Genomic DNA, 26,293 nt, shown 5'->3' on the forward strand with positions numbered 1-26,293 from the left:
GGCCTCAGGCATCGCAGAGTCCGCGGCCCTCGCCGACGACCCCGTTTAGACCCACGGGACTTGGCATCCTCGAATGCGCCCCATTCCCAGGTCCTCCCTGCACCCTGGACCAGCGGACATGGCTTGAGCATCCGCCTCTACCACCGAGAGGAGGGCCTAGAGCGGACAGGCCCGCCCCGCCGCTCCTCCCTGTCGCCTCTATCCCGGAAGTTGATGCCGAGCACAGATCGCGTGCAGCTTGTTAGCGGTGTCGGCTGAGAGGTCTGGAAGGGCTGGGCTTGCGAGAGGATCAACATGCCTGTGAGTTGTTTACGTTGGGGTCCGGGTTTGTTTTAGGCTTCTCTACCTAGGAGCATAGGGGGCGGATGAATCCGGAGGCTTCCCCGGCCTGTAGTGTCCGAGAGTGGCGAGACGGCTCCAGTCACTCAGCGTCTCGCGCGTGGCGGGCATGTAGTGACTTGCCCGGTCAGTGCGGCGCGGCTGGCCCTGCAGGGGCGTGGGCTGCGATCAGCAGGCGGTGGCTGGGGCGGGGGTTGGAGGTAAAAACTGTCTAGGTAGCTTATGAGCCCTCTTGGTTTTTGGTGGGTGCCCCTGAGGCTGTGATATTTGGATCTTTTTGCTTTCCTGGTGCTGGTGTTTCTCGCCCCCTCTGCCTTCTTTCGGAATCGATTTCCTACTTGTTTTTCTTTTAAAAACTGCCTTCATTGTTGCCTTAATATTAATTCTGTTGAGTACGGTCACGCCTCAGCCAGAATTCCTGTCAGATCAGCTGTTGAGCCCCGGGAGCAAAAATCACCCGAGAGTTGGCGTTCTCTGGTCTACTTCAGCAGTTTCTACTCTAAGCGAGTCCACATTGGGGTCAGTTTCTTTACTTAACACCTCGACCTCACACAGTTTGCACTGAAGACAGTTTATTACGCAATTGAGTAAAGAAGGACGGAGTTTGCCTTACCATATGTTTGCTGATCGCCAGAAAGCCCTTTGATAGAGACTTGGAGAGCACAAGTATTTTGAAAAGTATTGATGAAAGTTATTAACAGGTTTCGAAAAATAAGTTTACCATCTGAAGTATTGCTTCTGCCGAGGATGACCGTTATGCCTTTTTTTTTTTTTTTTTCATGTATATTTCACGTATGGTTAAATGTGCCGGCATTGTGGTTTAAAACAACTACTAATGATATGCTTCTTTATTCAGCTGGCTAGAGATTTATTGCATCCGTCCTTGGAAGAGGAAAAGAAAAAACATAAAAAGAAACGCCTAGTGCAAAGTCCAAATTCTTACTTTATGGATGTAAAATGTCCAGGTAAAATTTCAAATCTTAATTCTTTTACTAACGAAAATTTCTGTAGGAATTCCTAGTGTGGTGTGTATAGTTAAGATGCTTTAGAACCCTCTGTTGAGAAGAAGTGGGATTACAGAATTGGAAATGTCAGGGACATTTTCATAATAAATGTACTACTTAAAACCATTGTAGAAACATTTGAGGGTAAGTGAAAGCAGGCATTCACAGGAGATATGCTATTTCACTTAGTAAGTCTTTAAGCTGTTCAGGTGATAAGTTTCTATTTCATGATACAAGGAAAAGTCTGTTGATTCTTCAGTCTAAAACTGTGCTGCCCATACAATGGCTATTAGCCGAACGTGGCTACTGAGCACTTGGTGGGTAATCAAAATGTGAATAGTCAAAATAGGAGGGTTCTTTACCCTTCACTCTCTGGATTTTGCCGATGTAGCACGGGAAAAAAAATACATTGATTACATGTTGAAATGATAATATTTTAGAAATATCAAGTTCAGGAAAGTATATTATTTTACCTGTTTTTTAAAAATTTTGTGTCACTGCTGGAAGAGTTTATGTTTATGTTACACATGTGGCTTGCTGTTTCATAGCGCTAAAGTTCTTAATTTTTTTTTTACATATTACCACAAATGTTGAATAGGTGGTGTTCTGCTTTTCACTTTTAACATTGCTTTTTTTTTTTTTTTTTTTTTTTTTTTTTTTTTTTTTTTTTTTTTTTAGGTTGCTACAAGATCACCACGGTTTTCAGCCATGCTCAGACAGTGGTTCTTTGTGTAGGTTGTTCAACAGTATTGTGCCAGCCTACAGGGGGAAAGGCCAGACTCACAGAAGGTATATCATTTGGCATTTTCCAACCCAGTGATGAGATTTTATGATTATAAATGTCTCCATCTTCACTGAAAAGTTTAAAGAAATCTTAATGATTACCAAAACAGCTTTTCTCTTTCATTGTGTGCTTTTAGTAAAGAATGCCCTGTTCAGCTGGATATGTTTATACTCTTGCTCTTGCAATGAACTCCACTGACTATTCTTTTTCTTAGTTTAGAACACCTAGTTCTTTTATATTCATTCACTTAGTTTGCTTAACTTGGAATAAATTAAAGAAATCAAAATGGAAACAAAAGAATAACTACATGTTATACGGTTTTTTAAAACCATATAGAATTTTAAAATTTCTCATAAAATTTTGTTCCGTATGGTATTAGTACATAGAATAGTTTTTTTAATCATTGCCAGCTAAACAACAGATAGCTAATGTGTAAGTTAAAATGCCAGAGGTTTTATTTTTATGAGCAACTGCAATGATTAATATAAAAACCTAATTTTAATTCCTCTTTCACTTTAGTGCAGTAAGAAAAAAAATTACGTATATAGTTTCCATAGTAATACTCGTAAATTTGCAATTCCATAATGATGTTAGAAATTTGCTTGTGATATTTTGGGGAGCTGTAAGTTCCATGTTCTCACTGGAATAATTCAAGTGGATTGGCAGCAAATCCGAGATCTATTTGGTGTGACCTGGTGAGATCTAAATATGAAGTCAGCACATGATTTTTTAATTTTGATTTTAATTTTTTTGAGACAGAGTCTCGCTCTGCTGCCAGGCTGGGGTGCAGTGGTGCGATTTGACTCACTGGAACCTCTGCCTCCTGGGTTGAAGCAATTCTCTTGTCTCAGCTACCTAAGTAGCTGGGACTATAGGCATACGCCACCGCATCCAGCTAATTTTGTATTTTTAGTAGAGACAGGGTTTCATTATGTTGGCCAGAATGGTCTTAATCTCTTGACCTTGTGATCTGCCCACCTCAGCCTTCCAAAGTGCTAAGATTAAGGCGTGAGCCACTGTGCCTAGCTAGCACATGATATTTTAAGAGTAGTATTGCTAAGTATACTTGTTGGATTTTGAAATGTAGTGCCCATACGCTGACAGATGGTTTAAAGGGTGCATCTGATCTAGAGTTTTCCTAATAGATCTGAAAATAACTCTAATCAAAATTATTTTCTTGAGAAAATTATTCAGAATACTTCATAAAAATTAAGAGTATCTCTTCTGACCGCTTTTCACTGTTGAATTCAGGCTCATGGTCTTAAGTAGACTTTATTATAGCATTTGAGAAACAGGAGTGACACTTATACCAGAGTACACTCAGCTATAACAGATTTATTATAGCAAATTTCTGGCATGGGAGGATAAATAATCTGTATATATAGAGTATTAATCCAATATTCTTTTTTTTGGGACAGAGTTTTGCTCTTGTCACCCAGGCTGGAGTGTAATAGCGTGATCTCAGCTCACTGCAACCTCTGCCTCCTGGGTTCAAGTGATTCTCCCGCCTCAGCCTCCCAAGTAGCTGGGATTACAGGCACCCACTACCACACCTAGCTAATCTTTTTTGTTTTGTTTTGTTTTTGAGATGGAGTTTCACTCTTTCGCCCAGGCCAGAGTGAAGTGGTGCAATCTCAGCTCTCTGCAACCTCTGCTCCCTACCCCCATGTTAAGCAATTCTCCTGCCTCAGCCTCCCAAGTAGCTGGGATTACAGGCGAATGCCACCATGCCTCGCTAATTTTTGTATTTATAGTAGAGGCAGGGTTTCACCATGTTGTCCAGGCTGGTCCCAAACTCTTGACCTCAGGTGATCCACCCACCTTGGCCTCCCAAAGTGCTGGGATTACAGGCATGAGCCACCACGCCCAGCCTAATCCAATATTATAATTATTATTATTTTGAGAAGGATTCTTGCTCTGTCGTCCAGGCTGGAGTGCAGTGGTGTGATCTTGACTCACTGCAACCTCTGCCTCCTGGGTTCAAGTGATTCTTCTGCCTCAGCCTCCAGAGTAGCTGGGACTACAGGTACTCGCCACCACACCTGGATAATTGTTTTCTTATTTTGATTTTTAGTAGAGACAGGGTTTCACCATATTGGCCAGGCTGATCTGCCTGCCTTGGCCTTCCAAAGTGTTGGGATTACGGGTGTGAGCCACCACATCCCCAATATTCTTAAAACTCTTCAGTATTTTACTGAAAAAGTACTTTTTGTCATTAAAAGTTTAGCAAAGGTATAATACTCTTGTTTAATATACTCTCATGATTCTTTTGCAGGGTGTTCATTCAGAAGAAAGCAACACTAATGATCCAAACAGCTTCCTGAATTTGTGTTATCTCACAGAAAGCCTTATCATAAGTTCCATAATTCTAATTAATCTACCAAGATAATGTAATTATATTTGGTTTTGTAAGGTATACAACAGTGAACTACTATTTTGGTGTCAGTTTTTCAATAAAGTTTTGATTATGGGCAAATCCCCTCTTTTTCTTTCTTTTTAAAATATGTGTGAGTATGCCATACATTTATATATATGGTGTATATTAATTTGGTTTAAACATTTCAAACTTTATTCTGATTAGTGTGTGTCTCATTTTCTTTTCTTTCTTCCTTTTGAGACAGCGTCTTGCTCTGTTGTCCAAGCTGGAGTCCATTGGTGCAATCTCGGCTCACTGGTTCACGCGATTTGAACCTCCGCCTCCCAGGTTCAAATGATTCTCTTGCCTTGGCCTTCTGAGTAGCTGGGATTACAGGCACACACCACCGTGCCCAGCTAATTTGTGTCTCATTTTCAAGAGTAGAAACCCTAAATATTTTATTTTCATTCCTTTTCCAAATTATTTGTGAATAGGGTTAAAGGATTACAAATGTAAAATCTATTATTTGTGAATTCTAAATGTAGTTCTGCTGTTGTACCTGTGGAAACATCTTATAGAAGTACATATCAGCCGGTTGCAGTAGCTCACGCCTATAATCTCAGCACTTTGGGAGGCCGAAGTGGGTGGATCATCTGAAGTCAGGAGTTCAAGACCAGCCTGGCCAACATGGTGAAACCCCATCTCTACTAAAAATAAAAAATTAGCTGTGTGTGGTGGCACATGCTGTAGTCCCAGCTACTCCGGAGGCTGAGGCAGGAGCATTGCTTGAACCCAGGAGGTGGAGGTTGCAGTGAGCCAAGATCATACCATTGCACTTCAGCCTGAGCAACAGAGACTCTGTCTCAAAAAAAAAAAAAGTACATATTTTGCACATCCTTCATGTTTACTGCAGAACTTAAAAATAGTAGCTTCAAAAAAAAAAAAAAATATTTAACATAGTAACCATCACAATGTAATGCCTTAGATTTATGTGGCCTTACTGTACTGCTGTATAATTTAGGACAGTAACTGCTAGCTGGGGTCTCAGTTATTAATTGGAAGCTCCTTTTTGGGTTAGAAAATTTGAGAGGAGAAATCAGGAGTGGTACGATTTACTTGCAGAAGTCCTGGTTGGAGATAGTAGATGGTGTTGAATTCTCTGGCTCAGAGAATTCATAGGTGAGCACTCCAGACTACAAATGTGTGTTGAGTGGTTCTGGTGCCTCATTGTCATTTTCATAGTTTATGAAGTGATCCTGGGGAGCTGAGAGGGGCAGTGTACGTTTCCCTTTTCAGTCACTATACAACTCCTCATTGGACGAGGAAGATGGTCCAGTTTCTACTCTGCTGCTATTTGATTTGTTACCTTATGTCAGGTCCTTAAAACAGGCAGTTCCTATCAACAGGTAGGCCTCTAATGTGAGTCACTAATCGTCTTACATACTGCTTAAATCAGAGAACTGTTGCACAAGAACTGAAGAATGATGTCAAGTTTGGGGTATATATAATGTATGAGGAAGTAGATGACCAGAGATTCTCAGACTTTTTGTTTCTGACATCCTAAGAATCTCAGTAATTTTTTTCAGGTTGTCCCTTGGCCAAAAGAAATACCTAACAGTTACATTTATTAACTTATGTTCTAAAAATTCTAGTAGCCATTTGAAAAAAATTATACACAAGAGCAAAAGTGATGTAATGATTTTTTAAAAAGTAGAGACAGCGTCTTGGCTCTATTGCCCAGGTTGGAGGATCATAGTTCACTGTGACCTCAAACTCCTGGGCTCAAGCAAGGCTCCTACCCCCACCTCCTGAGTAGCTGGGACTTAGGCATGTGCCACCACACCCGCCTAATTTTTTTGTAGAGATGCGGCTCTGGCTATGTTGTCCAGACTGTATTGAACTCCTGGCCTCCCAAAGTGCTGGGATTACAGGTGTGAGCCACTGTGCCCAGCCTGATGTGATAATTTTTATCTCATCCTTAAATCATCACAGTTACTAGTGGAATATGTGTGCTTGTTGGGCTCTGTGCACTTTCTCAAAATTGGAATCTGATTGGACACCACCGTCCTTATTTCTTCCACAGTGATTTTTACATGGTGCTTTTTGTCACAGCAGTGGCTCCAAACCCAGCTTCACAAAGATAGGATGCCATCAAAGGGAATGCAGTGCCTTATAACAGTAAAACTGAACTACCTGGAACTAGTAGTTTATACAAAAGATGTGTCCATGTCAATGTTTTTCCTGAGGTACTCCAAGGCACTTCAGCTTGTGCAGTTTAGGAAACTTGGTTCTAAGGAGAGCCAGTGGAAATTACTGCTTTTGATGAGAAGTAATCAAACCTATGATGAGGACTAATCTAACAAACCCCCCAAAATTCCCTTGGAAGTATTTTTTTACAAAAGGATTATACTTTAAAGAACATATCTAAGGGCTGGGCACGGTTGTTCATGCCTATAATCCCAGCAGCTTGGGAGGCTGAGGTGGGCAGATCACTGGCGGTCAGGAGTTCGAGACCTGCCTGTCCAACATAGTGAAACCCCATCTCTACTAAAAATACAAAAATTAGCTGGGTGTGCTGGTACCCACCTGTAGCCTCAGCTACTTGGGAGGCTGAGACACAAGAATCACTTGAAACCAGGAGCAGAGGTTGCAGTGAGCCATAATTGCACCACTGCACTCTAGCCTGGCTGACAGAGTGAAGCTGTGTCTCAAAAAAGAACACATCTAAGGATTTATTTGATATTGGGAAATGAATGGTGTATTCAGTTTTACTTTATTATTAATCTAGATGATGTTACTGGGTTTTAAAAGTGCTGAATAGGACACCAGAACTTTCCCAAACTTCAGGATTAGCCATATACATTATTATACTGAATGTGGTAAATACTATTATCTATATTGACTTCATATTTTAATGTAAATACATTTTTAAAGAAAACTTTCCATAAATTTAATATAAATATATTTTTAAGGGAAGCTTTCCATTAATGGAAAAAAACCAGTTACATATAGCTAAAAATAAAATGAAATTCTTGGCTTCTGGCCTGATGAGATGACAAATGGTTTTGTGTCTGGTTGTTCCTGTAAGTCATCTGATAAAGTTCTAATTCCTTTTTATTTTATTTTTCTGGAGAGATGATTCAGAAACTATAAAATCCAACCTTCTGTGATGTAAGATTCAATAGTTTTTAGTATATTTACAAGGTTGTACAACCATCACCACTGTCTAATCCCAGACCATTTTCATCACCTTAGAAAGAAACTTCATACCTATCAGCTCTGACTCTCTGTTTCTTCCCTCCTCTCAGCCATTGGCAGCCACTAAGCTACTTTTGTCTCCGTGGATTTGCTGCTTCTCAGTATTTCTTCAATATTTATATGGAATACTATTTCATATAAATGGAATCATACAATATGTAGCTTCTGTATGTTTACTTAGCATAATGTTTTCAAGGGCTATCCATGTTGCATATATCAATCAATCAGAATTTCATTCCTTTTTTTGACAGTAATATTCTGTGTAATAATCTACAATGTTTATCCATCAGTTGATAGACATTTAGAGTGTTTTCACTTTTTTTTTTTTGACATGGTGTCTCGCTCTGTTACCTAGGCTGGAGGACAGTGGCATGATCTCAGCTCACTGCAACCTCTGCCTCCCTGGCTTAAGCGACCCTCTGGCCTCAGCCTCCTGAGTAGCTGGGACTACAGGCACCTGCCACCACACCTGGCTAATTTATTGTATTTTTTGTAGAGACGGGGTTTCACCATGTTGCCCAGCCTAATCTTGAACTCCTGACCTCAGAGGATCTACCTGATGGTTTATGACCTTGGGAAAAATAATATTTCTACTTTAAATAGAGTTATGTTGAAGATATAATGAGATAGCATATACAAAGTGCTTAAGCAAAATGCCTTTCCCACAGTAAGTGTTCTGTTCATAGTTTGTGTGTTTTTTAAATGAAAAGCAGTCATGTCTATATAACATCAAGTACTTTAATGTTGTTTTTTCCCCTACAGTTACTTACCCACCTTACCACCACACTGGAGCATAGATATGTTAACTTTTGTTGCAAAACAAGTCAACCCCAAATCTAATAGCTTAAAATATTGACTCATTACTATTTCTCATGATTATATGTATTGGCTGCTTACTCTGTTGGTTTCACCCATGTTCACTCATGCAGCCGCCTTTACCTGGAGGCTCAAGTCACAGGTCTGGCAGCTGGTGCTAGCTGCTAGCTGGGGCATCTTTGTTCCTCTCCATGTGGCCTCCCTCCTCCAGTAAGCTAGTCTGGCTTCTTTATATGGCAGTCTTGGGGTAGTGTTCTTAGAAGGTGACAGACAAAAGCTTGAAGGCGTCTTAAAGCCTATGCAGTGGGACTTGCACATTATTTCCACCACATTTAATAGGTCAAAAAGCAGCCAGGTGCAGTGGCTCATGCCTATAATCCCAGCACTTTGGGAGGCTGAGACAGGCAGATCACCTGAGGTTGGGAGTTCAAGACCAGCCTGACCAACATGGAAAAACCCCATTCTTCTAAAAATATGAAATTAGCCAGGCATGGTGGCACATGCTTATAATCCCAGCTACTCAGGAGGCTGAGGCAGGAGAATCACTTGAACCTGGGAGGCACAGGTTGCAGTAAGCTGAGATTGTGCCATTGCACTCCAGCCTGGGGAACAAGAGCAAAACACCATCTCAAAACAAATAAACATAAAGTGAGACTAGATTCGAGGGAGTGGATAAAGACCCCCAACTTTGGATGGAAAAAGCAGCAAAAGCACATTGCAAAGTTGTATGCACAATGGAATGAGAGGAAATTGTGGCTATCAAATAATTGGTGGCTGGGTGCAGTGGCTCATGCCCCTTTTAGAGGCTGAGGCGGGAGGATTGCTTGAGTCCAGGAGTTTGAGACCAGCCTGGGCAACATGGTGAAACCCCTTTGCTACAACAAATGCAAAAAATTACCCAGGTTTAGTGGCATGCACCTGTAGCTTTAGCTACTCTAGAGGCTGAGGTGGGAAGATCACCTGAGCCTGGAAGATCAAGGCTGCAGTGAGCCATGATTACACCACTGCACTCCAGCCTGGGTGACAGAGTAAGACCCTATCTCTAAATACATAAATAAATAAAAATAAAAGAAAATTCCAAATGAGGGGCCAGCCATAGTGGCTCATGCCTATAATCCCAGCACTTTGGAAGGCTGAGATGGTAAGGCTCACTTGAGCCCAGGGGTTTGAGGTTATAGTGAGTTATGATCATCACTGCACATCCAGCCTGGATGCCAGAGCAAGATCCTATTTCTAAAAAATAAATAAATTCTAAATAACATATTAACATGAAAGAAACATTAAATATTTAATGTTAAAATAACATTAAAGAAAGACATGACATTTTTATGTTTATCTAAGGGCACGGATTGAAAAGTTTGACAAACATGAATATAAGACCTAGAGATCAGTAGTCAGAAAGACATAAGGAGATGAAATGGATCTGTTTTAGAGAGGTGCTTTCTTTCTACTTTAACCAACTCTGAGATATCCTTCTATTTACTTGTATACAGTATTAAGTGAAGAAACACATTTAGGGCTGAGAATTATAGAAAAGCCCTTCTACTTTGATTTCAGTGGCACACTGGCAATCTCTAGTACACAGGATCTATGGCTGTTGGAACAGAATTCCCCAATATGTTAACATTGCAGCCTCCAAAATGGCTCCCAGTGATCCCCACCTTCTGGTATCCACTCCTTTGCGCAGGCCTCTCCCACATCAAATCAGGGTTGGTTTCTGTAACCAACACAATCTGGCATAAATGATGGCATATAACTTCCAAGGCTGAATTACAAGAGACATTGAGGTGTTTGTCTGATCTTCAATCCCCTGCTCTAAAGGGAAGCCATAGCACAGACAAGCAGACCTATGGAGAGGGCCACATGGTTAGAAACTGAAACCTCTTGGCCAAAGCCAGTAAGTCACAAAGACCTCTTGCCTGTAGCCACATGGGTGAATCATTTTGGAATCAGATTCTCCAGCCCCAGTTGATCCTTCCCTCAGATGCCTGAAGCCCCTGCTTACATCTTGTCTGCAAACTCATGAGAGACCTTGAGCTAGAAACACCCAGCAGAGCTGCCCCCAAATTTCTGAAACACAGAAACTGTGAGACAATAAGCTTTGGGGTAATTTGTTAATGCAGTAGTAGATACCTAACACACATTATACTACAGGAAAAAGCTCAGACTTTTATACTACAGACACAGAAGGCCAGATATGGTATGATTCCATTTATATGAAACATTCATAACAGGCAAATCCAAAGAGATAGAAAGCAGTTTGCTGATTACCAGGGGCTGGAGGAACAGAGGAATGGAGAGCAAATGCTAATGAGTATGAGGTTTCTTCTTGGAGTGAAAATGAATTGGATAGTGGTAATGGGTGCATAATCTCGTGAATATACTAAAAACCACTGAATTGTACATGTTAAAGAATTTTATGGCATATGGACTGTGAATTATATCTGAATTATATATGTGTGTGTCTGTATTTGGGACAGAGCAGCAGATGGAAGTTGGAAGGACTTTGAGGAGGGTGCTAATGAAAACCTGGAGATCCTTAAAGAAATTGTTGAGAAGCATGGCCTTTGAGGAGGCTGCAGGTATAATCTTAAGGAAAGTAAGGGAAATCTTATTGTCAATTAGAGGAGGGGATTCTTGTTTTGTACTGGCAGAAAATTTAGCAACATTGTTACCAGCAATAACTCAGAAAACAGAAAATGTGTCTAATGAACTGGGTGATTAGCTGATGGGATGTCCATACACAGGGTTTTTTTTTGTTTTTTTTTTTTTTTTTTTTTTGTTCTAAGGCTGGGTAATTTATAAAAAGAGGTTTATTTGGCTTACAGTTCTGCAGGCTGTACGGGAAGCATGGTGCTGGCATCTGCTTCTGATGAGGGCCTCAGGAAGCTTACAACCTTGGCGGAAAGAGAAGGGGGTGCTCGAATGTCACAGGGCAAGAGAGGGAGCAGAGAGCCATACACAGTGTTGAACGTGCTTCCTTAATTCTTGTCACTTATACTAACATGCAAGAGAAAGATAAGCTAAAGGAGGAACTATTAATACAGAATTAATAATTGAGGGTTTCAAAAATTCCCAGACTTTTCAGATGGCAAGTGATGCCAAAATTAAGAAATGGCTTCAAGACAAAGATATAATTGAGGGCACTTCCAGGAGAACATACTCTAAAGATGAAATTGAGGGCATGACTATACAATCCTTTCTCAAGACTTCAAAATGAACCAACATGGCACTTTAGAGAACTATTAAAACAATAGAGTTCATTAGATTATTACTGTAAGTAGTTCTTCCCATTGTCTCAGCAGACAAGGCCCAATTTACAGAGGGGTTATTCTGAAGGGATTTTGGTGTGGCATTTGTCTATTGGCATAAACCCCAATAAGATTCACAGGATACCCTTAACATTTTAAAATATTATATTGTCAGTTAATAGGGTTGCTAAGAAATAATTCAAAAATTAAATAAATAATATATTCTATTAGCAGAACCACTCTTAACTTAGATTGAAAGGACAGAGAGAATACAAAAATGCCTTTGGGCTTCCAAACTTCTACAAGCAGAAAGCAGACTGAGAAAACAACTCAGCTAGAAAGACATGCCAAAAAGCAGCCAGGCATAGTGGCTAATACCTGTAATCCCAGCACTTTGGGAGGCTGAAGTGGGTGGATCACCTGAGGTCAGGAGTTCGAGACCAACCTGGCCAACATGGTGAAATCCCATCTCTACTAAAAATACAAAAATTAGCCAGGCATGGTGGCGTGCACCTGTAATCACAGCTACTTGGGAGGCTGAGGTGGAAGAATCGCTTGAACCCAGGAGGCCAAGGCTGCAGTGGGTTGAGACTGCACCACTGCACTCCAGATTGGGAGACAGAGTGAGACTCTGTCTCAAAAAAAAAAAAGAAAGAGAAAAAGAAAAGGAAAGGAAAGGAAAGAAAGAGAGAGAGAGAAAGAAAGAGAAAAAGAACAAAAGAGAGAAAGAAAGAAAGAAGAAAAGAAACAGAAAGAAAGAAAGAAAAAGAAAGAAAGAAAGAGAGAAAGAAAAAGAGTGGCTCATGCCTATAATCCCAGCATGTTGAGAGGCTGAGGTGGGTGGAGCACTTGAGCCCAATAGTTGGAGACCCACCTGGGTAACATGGTGAATACCTGTCTCTTAAAAAAATAAATAAGTATAATCGGAAGGCAGAACTAAGAGCCCAGAGAACATGGCCAAGAGCTAAGAATTATTCTGAAGTCTTGAGTACTAATCAAGAGTTGTCAACCTCTGTCTGACTGAATCTCATGATTGCCAGTCTCCTGTATGTCTTCCATTTCCCTACTTTTTGAAGAGAGTATCTAGCACTTATCCTGCATCTACTGTGCTATTGTATGTTACACATATGGGGAACAAATAAAGTTCACACGTCATAAGGTCAGGAGAAACTGTACTTGAATTGCTGTACCTAAGGAACTCCTCCCGAGGAGCTGTCATTCACACTTGGACCTGACCCAATTTAGATGGTAAGATACTGGGCTTTGAGCTGATGAAACTTCTGGAGGATTTAAAAGGAGATAAGAGTATTTTGCACTGGGAAGGACATAAATCATTGGGGACCAGAGGTCAGACTCTGGTATCTAGCTTCCAAGTTGACTCCCAGTGATTCCTACCTCCTAATATTCACAATCTATACAAACTCTCCAACATTTATTCGGTCCCATGTAACCCATGGACTATGGCAAATGTGATGATATGTGACTTGAGGCTAATTTATAAAAGAGTGACTTCTGCCTGGTACTCTCTATGTCTCATCACTTACTCTGCGGGAAGCCAACTCCCATGACATTAAGATACCCCAGCAGCCCTACGGAGAGGTCCTTGTGGTGACAAACTGAGCCCCCTTGCTACCACCAGCCAGAGGACTGACTCTTGCCAGCAGTCATGCAAGTAAGCCACATGGAAGCATTTCTTACAGCCCTGGAGCATTTTTTTTTTTTTTGAGACGGAGTTTCGCTCTTGTTACCCAGGCTGGAGTGCAATGGCGCGATCTCGGCTCACCGCAGCCTCTGTCTCCTGGGTTCAGGCAATTCTCCTGCCTCAGCCTCCTGAGTAGCTGGGATTATAGGCACGCGCCACCATGCCCAGCTAATTTTTTGTATTTTTAGTAGAGACGGGGTTTCACCATGTTGACCAGGATGGTCTCGATCTCTTGACCTCGTGATCCACCCGCCTCGGCTTCCCAAAGTGCTGGGATTATAGGTGTGAGCCACCGTGCCCGGCCTGGAGCATTCTTTAGATGACTCTAACACCCTGTCTGCAACCTCATTAGAGACTGCGCCAGACCCACAAGACTATATTGCTCCTGATTTCCCAATTCCTTCTCCGAAAGTTTATTTTAAGCTGTAGTAGATAATAAACCATTTCTCATGCTTTTGGTTCTGTTCTCACATTAAAAGGATATTTGGGCTGGGCACGGTGGTTCACGCCTGTAATCCCAGAACTTTGGGAGGCTGAGGTGGGTGGATCACCTGAGGTCAAGTTCAAGATCAGCCTGGCCAACATGGTGAAACACTGTCTCTACTAAAAATAGAAAAATTAGCCAGGCAGGGTGGCGGGTGCCTGTAATCCCAGCTACTTAGGAGGCTGAGGCAGGAGAATCGCTTGAACTCAGGAGGCAGAGGTTGCAGTGAGCCCAGGTCATGCTGCTGCACTCCAGGCTGGGCGACACAGTGAGACTCCAACTCAAAAAAAGAAAAAAAAACCTGGGTATCTGGAGGCTCCTGTTGAATGAGATTTTCTCTGTATCACACACACAGAGAGTACATATTTTATCAGAATATTTTATTCAAGAGTTAACACTTTTTTCAAAAAGTAAAAACAATAGAATTACTTCCCTGAGTATAAAGAACTAATTCTACAATAAAAGACCATTACAAAATTAAGCAATTAGAGGTGCATAATTGTCTGCTTTCAATTATACTCTATTTCAAATTTATTCTTAAAAATTTCATATGTTTTGGAACACTGATGTTTAAAAAAAACCCTCATTTTGCACCTGTGGTGTTAAGATATCAGTCCAATCTGTCTTTATCAAATTCAAGGGCAATCTTCAAAGCAGTGCTATTGAGGCCAACAGATTGCATGTTACATATGATAGAAACAATGATTCCTCTCGGGGGAACCTTGTTATTTAGAGTCTCTGTATCCAGTTCTTCAGGAAGGACCAGCAGGACACTACTGGCACCCACTGCCCCTCCAGTATGTGAAGCATAATGCCGTTGCTTTCTACAAGAACCATACGTTTGTTTCTTTTCCACCACACCCCATGCCATTGCGTATTTACCCTCTTTATCCCAGGACATCTCTGTGTTGGGGACTGGTGTCCACATCATAACCATTGTTTCTGGCTTGAGGTATCCAGGTAAAAGATTTTCATTGGAGTTCTTAAACAGCCCGACTTGGTAACCATACAGCATTGCATTCCCAAATTTCAGAAGGTCACCCACTGTAGACAGAAATCCACCACCAGCCCATTTATAGGAGTTATCCACATAGGGTGTGTTGACAAGACGTTTCTTTTTATTGTAAACATAAAATCTAAAAGGAAATAAGAAAGAATCGTTAAAATTTCATAATCGCTGACTTCACACGATAGAAAAATGTGTACATGAGACAGATTGTATTTCAATGTAATGATCATACATTCTCAGAAACTACAAACCACTAATTTTCAGTATGATTCAGGTCTTAATGACACACGGATAACTAAGTAAGGTAGTCTAATTACCTTTTGAATTAAAGCTTAGAATGTGAGTTTTTTCTACTGGTATGGCTTGTCCATGCTGAGTGTATCAAACTTTTAATACCTGCAAAAATTTATTGGTTAATATTATACATAATATTTACCCGGTGCATATGGAGAAACTTATCATTTGGTACATATTCCTTGTCCTTGGGGTCAATATTGAATTGTGCCACAATTGAATTTTATAACCAAAACTGTAAACATCCAAAGCACATTGGGATGTTTAGGAATAAGGTTATTTGTAAGAATACTAGATTTCTTGGATAGAAATACCATATAAGCTGGGTGTGGTGGCCCATGCCTATAGTCCCAGCTACTCAGGAGGCTGAGGCAGGAGGATTGCTTGAGCCCAGGAGTTTGAGTCCAGCTGAGCAGCAAAGCAAGACCCTATTTTAAAAAATAAAACCTCTAAAAAAAAAGCCACATGCGTATCATATATAATGATGTGACATGGTACTTTCTTGGTGCAGTGGGAAAGGCTGGAGTTAGCAAACTCTAGTTTGAATCCTTTCTTCTTTTTTCAAGATTCTTATACATCCCCTTAAAGTACAAGTCATAATATTGGATGAAGTAGGGTTGGCAGTTAGAAAGGGAGTGGCCACAGGTATTTATCGGAAGATTTAAAAAGGAAAAAAGGTCTAAAGGGGATCTTAGCATGCTCTTTAGAAAATCAATGACTTGATACATGGTTTTCTCATTGTCTCAAAGGCAACATGTCTAAAACTAAGTTAATCTCTTCCAAACCTTCCTGTCTTGTTTCTTTCTTGACATTAAAACCTTCATTATACAACTTTTGATGACTTTTTTGCCCTAAACACTCATATCCCATAAGATGCTAAATCCTACTTATTCAATCTCTGCTTTGTGACTTACCCTTCTCCATTCCTTCCATTCCTATGACAACTCTCATATTTTAGTCCCTCATTACTTTCTGTCTCAAATCCTGATTGTATTTGTAATTCCAGCCAACCAAGTAAAATTAAATTTAAAAAGAAGTTACATAATAGAAACACATTTTTGTCATTGAGAAATAATTTTTTACTTTTTTGGAGACAGAGTCTTGCACTATTGCCTAGGCTGGACTGCAGTGATACAATCAGGGTTAACTGTAGCCTCAACCTCCAGGGCTCAAGCAATCTTCCTGCCTCAACCTCTTGAGCAGCTGGGACCACAGGTGTGTACCACCATGCCTGGCTTTTTTTTTTTTTTTTTTTGGTAGAGATGAAGGTCTCACTGTTGTCCAGCCTGGTCTTTAACTCCTGGTCTCAAGCAATCCACTCACCTGTGCCTCCCAAAGTGCTGGGATTACAGGTATGCGCCACTGTGCACAGCCAATAATCAGCTTTCTGTAACTTTTTTTTTTTTTTTTTCAGACTGAGTCCTGCTCTGTTGTCCAGGCTAGAGTGTAGTGGCACGATCTCAGCTCACTGCAACCTCTGCCTCCCAGGCTCAAGCAATTCTCCTGCCTTAGTCTCCCTAGTAGCTGGGATTATAGGTGCTGTCACCATGCCAAGCTAATTTTTTCTGTATATTTATTTTTTTGAGACAGAGTTTTGCTCTTGTTGTCCAGGTTGGAATGCAATGGTGCGATCTCAGCTCACTGTAACCTCTGCTTCCCAGGTTCAAGCGATTCTCCTGCCTCAGCCTCCTGAGTAGCTGGGATACAGGCATCCACCATCATGCCCAGCTAATTTTTGTAGTTTTAGTAGAGACGGGGTTTTGCTGTGTTGGCCAGCCTGGTCTTAAACTCCTGACTTCAAGTGATCTGCCCACCTCGGCATCCCAAAGTGTTGGGATTACAAGCGTAAGCCACGGCGTCTGGCCTATTGATTTTTCAGACAGAGTCTTGCTCTGTTGCCCAGGCTAGAGTGCCATGGTGTGATCTCAGCTCACTGCCTCAGCCTCCCCAATAGATGGGATTACAGGCGTGCACCACCATACCCAGCTAATTTTTTTTTTGTATTTTTAGTAGAGATGGCACTTCATCATGTTGGCCAGGCTGTTTCGAACTCCTGACCTCAGGAGATCCAGCCCTCTCGGCCTCCCAAAGTGCTGGGATTACAGGCGTGAGCCACTGTGCCCAGCCGAATTTATTTTTCCCCTTGAGATGAGTCTTGCTCTTTCGCCCAGGGTGGAGTGCAATGGTGTGATCTTGGCTCACTGTAACCTCTGCCTCCCAGGTTCAAGCGATTCTCTCTGTCTCAGCCTCCCAAGCTGCTAGGATTACAGGTGCCTACCACCAGACCCAGATTTATTTTTTTTAATTAATTAATTAATTTTTTTTAGTAGGGATGGCATTTCCCCATGTTGGCCAGGCTAGTCAGGAACTCCTGACCTTATGTAATCTGCCAGCCTTGGTTTCCCAAAGTGCTGGGATTACAGGTGTGAGCCACTGTGCCCAGCCCTGTAACTTCCTTTTAAGAGTAAAGCATTTCAAACCACTTACATTAAGACTGGAAACTAGAATTCCTCAGTCATTCCTCCTTTAAATATAAAAATACGGAGACTTTCAGACTTTAGGATTCTAACTTTAATAAAGTAAATTCTAGATTTTAATCTCTTAGTTCCTTTTCACATAGGACAAATTAGTACATTTTTATGAAAATAATTTTGTTCAGCTGAAAGATAAACTACTATTTCAAGTTCTTAGAACATGTCTGCTTACAAGAATATAGACAAAAGTTCTTGACTAAGTTACTGAGGCATTTTTGTAACTAACTGATGGGATGATGCCAGATGACAAACAGTTTCCTCATACTTATTTATAAGAATCGCCAGATTCTGCTTAAGAGTGTTACATAACCACCGAAATCTACACCTACAAACTTAGAAACTAAAAATACTTTTTTTCAAGAGTGGGGGGACAGGGCCTTACTCTGTCACCTAGGCTAGAATGCAGTGGTGTGATCCCAGGCTCAGGTAATCCCCAACCTCAGCCTCCTGAGTAGCTGGGACTACAGGCAAACACAACCTTGCCTGGCTAATTTTTGTATTTTATTTTATATTTTTTTGTACAGGCAGGGTTTTGCCATGTTGCTCTAGGTTGGTCTCGAACTCCTGGGCTCAAGCAATCCCAAAGTGTTATGATTATAGGCATGAGCCACTGTGCCCAGCCTTATTTTTAAAATGCTTCTTAAATGCCTTTAGAGACAATATCATCACTTAGTATTTATTGTTACAAGAAGTTTGAAAACCAACAGAGTTTCAAATGCATATTATAAAAACAATGCCACTTTAACATCTAGTATTAACATTTATTGAACTACTAGTAGAGAGTCTGTCAGCTAAAGGCGTGAAAAAGAGCTTGATATGGAACAATTCTTAATTCTGGAAGACACTTTAGAAATAGAAGGTAAAGGCCATATCTATACTGCCAAAATAAAGCAAAGGCTGAGAGAAGGTGGAGATGGTTAATGGGTACAAAAGAAACAGAAATAATTAATAAGATCCAGTATTTGATAGTATCACATGGTGACTATGGTCAATAATAATTGTACATTTTTAAATAACTAAAAGAGTAGGATTGGATTATTTGTAATACAAAGGATAAATAATTGAGGGAATGGATACCTCATTTTCCACGATGTGATTGTTACACATGGCATGCCTGTATCAAAACATCTCATGTACCCCATAAATACATACAGCTGCTATATACCCATAAAAACTGAAATTAAAAATTTTAAACATTAAAAAAATGCAGCATACACTCCAGAAAACATCCATTTTATTTGGTTTTCATCCCATCTAGTTATAAAATTAGAAATTTTTGTTGCAAACATTGTGCCAAACACATAGAAAATATGGCCAAATTCTAATAATAAGCCAAGGCATTGACTGAGGATTCCCCTTTCAACAAATTGAGTGTCTTTCAGTGGCAAGAACATTCACTGAACTCCTTCGTGATGTTTACTCACAGAGTTATTTAGTGTACTTGCCTATACAGAGTATATTAGCTACACAGAATCAATATAGTTATGCTCCTAAATAGAATCAATGTTCCCATTGTTCCATTTAAGAAACTCCCAATTTTATTCAAGACAACAGCATACCCAGCTAAAAACAATTTTCTTGCCTCCCTTACAGCTAAGTGTAATCTTGTGACTCAAATCTAAGCAAAAGAATTTAAGTGCTATTGTGAGGCAGGATTCTAATGAGATACTTTAAGCAGGTGACAGTACAGTACTATTTTAAAGACGTGCATAAACACACGGAGATGGAATAAAGAGAAATATTTACTCCTGGAAACACAGCAACTCTAAAAAGCCCTACTCAGGATATTACAAACCGATTTATGGTTATACCCAACAAGTCAGGAGACTAAATAACAAAGCTAGAAACATTTTTTTCCCCGCAAAATGGTACCATAAAACACATGATTACAAACATATGTATTTAGTAAGTTTTACTATAAGGTTTTATTTTTGTCTGTAACCAAAAAGACTCCTTTTACTCCCAAAATTCCCCCCAAAAGCTGGTGCTTTTAAACTCCTTTAAAATAATTATTACAAAAAATAATCAGAGTTGAGTTCTAGAGGCCCAAATAAATACTGTATCAAATAAAATAAAACAAGGCAAATGGACAAAACATTTTCCTGTGTAACAAAATTTCCTTCTTTTAGTGCCCTATTTTATTTTAGCAGCCCATTTTATCTAACTAAAATAATCAACTATCCTTTAGAACCATTGGGAACTACTAAAAATTAAAACAACCACACCAAAAGCATCTCAGAGCTCAGAGGGACTCTAACTAAAATAATCAACTATCCTTTAGAACCATTGGGAACTACTAAAAATTAAAACAACCACACCAAAAGCATCTCAGAGCTCAGAGGGACCCTTAACACTAGAGATAGAAACCTGTTGCCTTTTTTCAAAGAATAGAAAATAAAATGAGCTACGCTCATACCTGTAATACCCACACTTTGGGAGTCTGAGGAGTGAGGATCATTTGAGGTCAGGAGTTTGTGCTCAGCCTGGAAAACACAGCAAGATCTCATCTCTACAAAAAATTTTAAAAATCAGCTGAGTGCGGTGGCGCACATCTGTAGTTTCAGCTACCTGGAAGGTTGATACAGGAGGATCACTTGAGCCAGGGAGTACAAGGCTGCAGTGAGCTATGATTGTGCCACTGCATTCCTGCCTGGGCAACAGAGTGAGATCTTGTCCCAAAAGAGGAAAAAAAAAAAGAAAGAAAATGAAATTAACTCACCATCATATGGTATATTTTGATTTTCATGCAAGTCACAAGTTAATTACTCATCAAGAAAACAGGAAACAATAGCTGCTCTGCAGTCTGCACATTCACAGAGCCTTAATTTCTAGCTTAGTAAAGAGGCTCAATGAGTGGACATAATGTCCTTCTCCCCTTATATACAGAGCTACACATCCGCTTTCAAAATTTCAAATGTGTAGGTCTAAATCACAGTTAAGGTCATCCATCTGTGCCATCTTTACTAGAGAATCATTTTTTAGATTCAACTGACAACTTCTGTTTTTTTTTTTTTTGAGATAGGGTCTTACTCCATCATTCAGGTTGGAGTGCAGTGGCACGATCACAGCTCACTGCAGCATCAACTTCCTGGGCTCAGGTGATCCTCCCACCTCAGCCTCCAAGTAGTTGGGACTACAGGCACGCACCACCATGCTCAGCTAATTTTTTTTTGTATTGTTTCACTATGTTGCCCAGGCTGGTCTTGAACACTTAGGCTCAAGCAATCTACCCTTCTCTGCCTCCCAGTGGTATTTATCATTTTTCTGGTGCTTTCCAGTAAAATATAATGCTAGACCCAAAAATAATAAACACAAAGAGTCTCAAGTAGTTGAGAACCACAGGCCATTTAAAAAATTAAAATTCATTGCTTGTTGTTAACCTAATTTATTTTGGGTCCCCAAAAAATCTTTTAGGCCACAGACTGATTTGCAATGCATATTTAATCCTTTTAAATAAGCTGATAATTTAAAAATTACAATTCAAATACAACAGAAGATTGAACAAAACTAGTGTGTAGAAAGGAACATAAAGCTAAAAAAAATTTCTTTAATGGCGCCATTTCATCTATTTCTTTATGAAGTGCAAGTAAGCCATTTGTAAAGCATGTACTAATGGAAATATGCAAGGTAAAAGTAACAGTTGATTTGTTAAATGTGCTACTTTTCTAACAAATCAAATAATAAAAAAGAAAACACTGTAACTGTAAAATTCCTATTAGTCATTAAGCCTCAAAATTCTCTCCCAAAGTCCTTTTCACAAATTACTAGTAGAAATTATAATAAAATTTTAGTTTGATATATTCCACTGAATGGCTTTCAAACTTTTTTTTCAACCTCAACAAAACTGAATGAAAACACACACATGCACACCACCCTTCTAAAACAGGAGTTTTATGGAGCAACACAGTAGCCAGTGGCATAGATGGCTGGTTGTTGACCAAACTGACTCTTCTCTTCTTACTTAGTAATAAAGTATAGCAAGGCGCATGCCTGCTCAGCTAGAAATTACATTTCTCAGCCTCCCTTGTTGCAAAGTGTGATCATATAGCTACGTTTTTGCCAACAGAAGGTGGGCAGAAATGAAGTGTGGCACTTGCAAGCCTAAACCTTAAGGCCCTGAGTACATGCTTCATCCCACCCTTTCTCTTTCCAGGAAGCTGGGGCACCTGCGGGGCTCTGATTGAGCTTCAGGTGTACAGATGTGGACACCAATGAGGAGGGAGGAGCAGTAAGATGGATGAATCTGGGCTCTTAAACGCTTGTGGGGAACCAATCAGAAATGTTCATCTCAAGAATGTTGCATGGGAGAATTAAAGTTTTATTTTCCTCATGCCACTGCATTTTGGTGTCTCTTTAATGTAGCAGCTAGCCTTTACCCCAAAGCTTATATCTACCTTTACTACCTGCAGTGTACTTTATCATATTCTATATTGTTTCATTAAAAAAAAGAAATCCTGGTACTCAACCCTCTAAACTGATTTTCCAACTCAATAATTGAACATTACCTACAGTTTGAATACTACTATGGTAGGAAGAGAGAGGAGTAAAAAGATACAGATCAGTAAAGAATACAAATACATAACAAACTGAATTTATTCTGACCTTAAAGAATCAAGACATGACTCAACTGGCCATTTTATAAACTTCCGACTCACCCTCCTAACATCTGACACAACTGCCCTTTCATAAGTATTCTTTGTTCTTTCTGAATTAAAGTATTTTTGACAAGTTACCAAGTATTTGCTTTCCAAATACTTTTTCCTCTACTAATAAAACCCCAAATTACTTTAAAAGGTCAAACAAATCTTTATTGCATTTGCTAACACTGTGTCTCAAATTTGTGTCTACAAACTAAGCTCAAATGTTTAAAATTCAAATACTTCTGTGTGTGATTTTTGAAGTATACCAGTTCATACAAGGAATCTTCATGTATTTGGTTTGCATTATTTTGATCCTGTCTCATCTCAACTTAACATGTAAATTTTTTAGCACTTACATATACTCTTGTGCTTGTTTTATTTAATTCACTAATTAATTAATTTTTAGAGATAGGATCTTGCTTTGTCACCCAGGCTAGAGTGCAGATCATAGCTTATTGTACCCTGAAACTCCAGGGCTCAAGCAATCCTCTCCTCCTGATTTGCTAGGACAACAGGCATGTGTTACCACACCCCACCAATTTTTTAAAGAATTTTTGTAGGGATGGGGTCTCAATCTTACCAAGGCTGGTCTCCAACTCCTGGCCTCAAATGATCCTCCTGCCTTGGCCTCTCAAAGTGCTGGGATTACAGGCATGAGCCACACAGCACCTGGCCAGAGTTATTTTAGATTATGCAAATTAGTAGTTAAAACTAAGTCATAGAGAATCTCTCCATAACAGAAAGCATATATTAAAATATAAAATTTGTAAAGGCTAAAATGCTGACTAAACCCTTTCCTATTATAGTGGTAAATGAATCAAATATGAAATTATATAAAATCATAGCATTTTTCACTCCTAAGGATAAAAATTCTAGTTAATTTGTCAAAATCTGTTCTAAAGCCTCTCCATAAATTATATTAAAGTCTGCTTAAGCAATTTGCCAAGGATTTTGTTTGAACACCCAATTCAAATTTACATAAGTAACTTCAACTCGATATTTTACATTTAAAAGCTGTAGAAGAAAATGGAGAGAAACTGTGGCTTAAATGTTTTTAATCTTAACACTTATGAAAAAGGACCTAAGGATGCCTAACTGTAAGATAGTCTTTTATACTCAGTTTTTAAATGTTCAATTATTTTAGTTAGATCTTATTTTGTATTTTTGTAATATATTAAAAAAATTTTTTTGAGACAGGGTCTTGCTCTGTCACCCAGGCTGGAGTGCAGTGGCACAATCACAGGTTACTGCAGCCTCAACCTTCCAGACTCAAGTGATCCTCCCACCTTAGCCTCCCAAGTAGTCAGGACTATAGGTACACATTACCATGCCTGGCTAATTCTTTTTGTGCTTTTGGTAGAGATAGGGTTTTACCATGTTACCTAGGCTGGTCTTAAACTCCTGAGCTCGGGAAATCCACCTGCTTCAGCCTCCCAAAGTGCTGGAACTACAGGTGTGAGCCACCGTACCCAGCCCCCAAAATCTTAATTACCCTTATTAATGGCATGCAGCAGAGGCCTACATAATCCAACTAAGAGCATTTAATGTTCACTATCAACACACACAAAATCAACCAGAAAATCATTCAATTAAAAAAATATATATATATACACATAAAAAAGAACAAAATCATGTCTTTGCAGCCACATAAATGTAGCTAGAGGCCATTATCCTAAGTGAATTGATGTAGAAACAGAAAATCAAATACCACATGTTCTTACTTATAAGTGGAAGCTAAACACTGGGTACACATGGACAGAAAGATGGAAACAAGAGACACTGAGGACTCCATAAAAGGGGACACAGGGAGGAGGGCAAGGGTTGAAAAACTACCTATTAGGTACTAAGTTCACTCTTTGGGCGACAGGTTCAATTTAAGTGCAAACCTCAGCATTACACTAAAAATCCATGTAACAAACCTGCACATGTACACCCTGAATCTAAAATAATAATTACAAAAAGAAATTAGGGATTACCATGTTAGCTATATACCTAAAGGGCAGTGTGGCCCCACTGATAACTGTGTTACATGATTATATTCTTTTTTGGTGGTGTGGTGGAGAGACAGTCTTGCTCTGTTACTCAGACAAGAGTGTGGTGGGGTGACCCTGATTCACTGCAATCTCCACCTTCTGGGCTCAAACAATCCTCCCACCTCAGTCTCCCGAGTAACTGGGATTCAGGCATGCACCACCATGCCTGGCTAATTTTTGTATTTTTTGTAAAGATGAGGTCTTGCTATGTTGCCCAAGCTGGTCTCGAACTCTTGGCCTCAAGCAATTCTCCTACCTTGGCCTTCTCAAGTGCTGAGATTACATGTGTGAGCCACTGTGCCTGGCTGTAACATGTATTCTTTTTGAAAGAAAATTTATGTACTTAATTGATTTACTTGCTGGATGTTGTTCTGTAAGCTCCTGGAGGGGAGGAGCTATGTCAGCTTAGCTCTACTATGTGGTACAGTATGTGGCATGTAGTGTTTGCTCAATAAATATTTACAAATGTATGGCAAAACAAAACAAAAAAATACACATATAGATAAGCAATCTAATAACAATTTACTGTTAGTTTTAATATTTTATATACTATTTTAAAAGCAACATATTAAATAATGACAGTGACAGATTACCACTCACTAAATAAGAATCCATGGGTGCATACTGGTATGAATAAATAAACAAGAGAGAAGGGAAAGCACTTTTTCTTAAATGGAGTCTCACTTGGTTGCCCAGGCTGGAGTGCAGTGACATCGTGATCTTGGCTCACTGCAACCTCCACCTCCTGGGTTCAAGGGATTCTCCTGCCTTAGCCTCCCAAGTAGTTGAGACTACAGGTGCATGCCACCACACCCAGCTAATTTTTTTTTATTTTTAGTAGAGATAGGGTTTTGCCATGTTGCCCACGCTGGTCTCAAACTTGGCCTCAAGTGATCCACCCACTTCCCAAAGTGCTGTGATTACAAGCCTGGGCCACTATGCCCGGCCTGCACTTTCTTATAATAGAATGCCAATTAACGAGCATAGAGTGGAGGACAGAATTCAAAAATCACCATTTGACAGCCATCACTGCAATAACTGATTAAATCATGAATCATTGATAGATGCTAAAAACTAGTAGAAAGTTTGACGAGAAACAGGATTTTTATATCATCTCAAATTATCTCCTCCAAATATACTTATAAAGAAAAAATGGTAGCTTTACAATAACTTGACAGGCACCACCTCAAAAAGTGATTAAAATACCATCAGCAATAACGGGACAAACTGATGTCATGTGACTTCTGATAGATATGACAAGTAAATGCAATGTGGAATCATGGATTAGATCCTGGACCAGAAAAAAAGTTTTTCTCCTCTTTTGCTATAAAGGACATTATTGGAACAACTGGCAAAATTTGAGTAAGGTATGTAGATTTGATAAAAGCATTGTATCTGTGTTAATCTCCCAAATGTCCTTGTTGTTTGTTTATTTTTTTTCCTTTTTTGAGATGGAGTCTCACTGTGTTACCCAGCCTAAAGTGCAGTGGCACAATCTTGGCTCATTGCAACCTCAACCTCCCGTGTTCAAGCGATTCTCCTGCCTGAGCCTCCCATGTAGTTGGGATTACAGGCACCTGCCACCATGCCCAGCTAATTTTTGTATTTTTAGTAGAGAAAGGGTTGGTTTCACCATGCTGGCCAGGCTGGTCTCAAACTCCTGACCTCAGGTGATCCACCCACCTTGGCCTTCCAAAGTGTTGGGATTACAGGTGTGAGCCACCGCACCCAGCCCTGAATGTCCTTATTTTTAGAAAAATACACATTTTATACAAAAAAAAATTAGCTG

At 39.8% G+C, this 26,293-nt stretch overlaps 2 protein-coding genes across 6 annotated transcripts in view; one reads left to right on the top strand and one right to left on the bottom strand.

The window, feature by feature from the left end:
• Window positions 1-22,061, top strand: RPS27L (ribosomal protein S27 like). 4 transcript variants are annotated; one of them, XM_032297226.1, is made up of 4 exons: window positions 1-300; window positions 1,196-1,304; window positions 2,022-2,132; window positions 11,038-11,297. In XM_032297226.1, exons 1-4 carry the CDS (start codon window positions 295-297, stop codon window positions 11,280-11,282), a joined length of 471 nt encoding a protein of 156 aa, XP_032153117.1. In that variant the 5' UTR covers window positions 1-294; the 3' UTR covers window positions 11,283-11,297. The 4 variants fall into 4 exon arrangements, 3 of the variants coding, with proteins under 3 accessions (XP_032153117.1, XP_032153120.1, XP_032153118.1); XM_032297229.1 differs by lacking the exon at window positions 11,038-11,297 and adding an exon at window positions 4,403-4,603; XR_004274821.1 differs by lacking the exons at window positions 1-300; window positions 11,038-11,297 and adding exons at window positions 563-858; window positions 9,899-11,015.
• Window positions 14,358-26,293, bottom strand: part of LACTB (lactamase beta) — a 19,833-nt gene continuing 7,897 nt past the window's right edge. For both annotated transcript variants that reach the window (XM_032297225.1, XM_032297224.1), the window contains one exon: window positions 14,358-15,130. In XM_032297225.1, coding sequence (XP_032153116.1) covers window positions 15,024-15,130 — 107 coding nt within the window. In that variant the 3' untranslated portion in view covers window positions 14,358-15,023. The remainder of the gene's footprint in view (window positions 15,131-26,293) is intronic.

The sequence above is a fragment of the Sapajus apella genome, unplaced genomic scaffold (genome assembly GCF_009761245.1).
Source record: "Sapajus apella isolate SASKATOON/1434 unplaced genomic scaffold, GSC_monkey_1.0 scaffold37, whole genome shotgun sequence".
In the NCBI taxonomy this organism is placed as follows: Eukaryota; Metazoa; Chordata; class Mammalia; order Primates; family Cebidae; genus Sapajus; species Sapajus apella.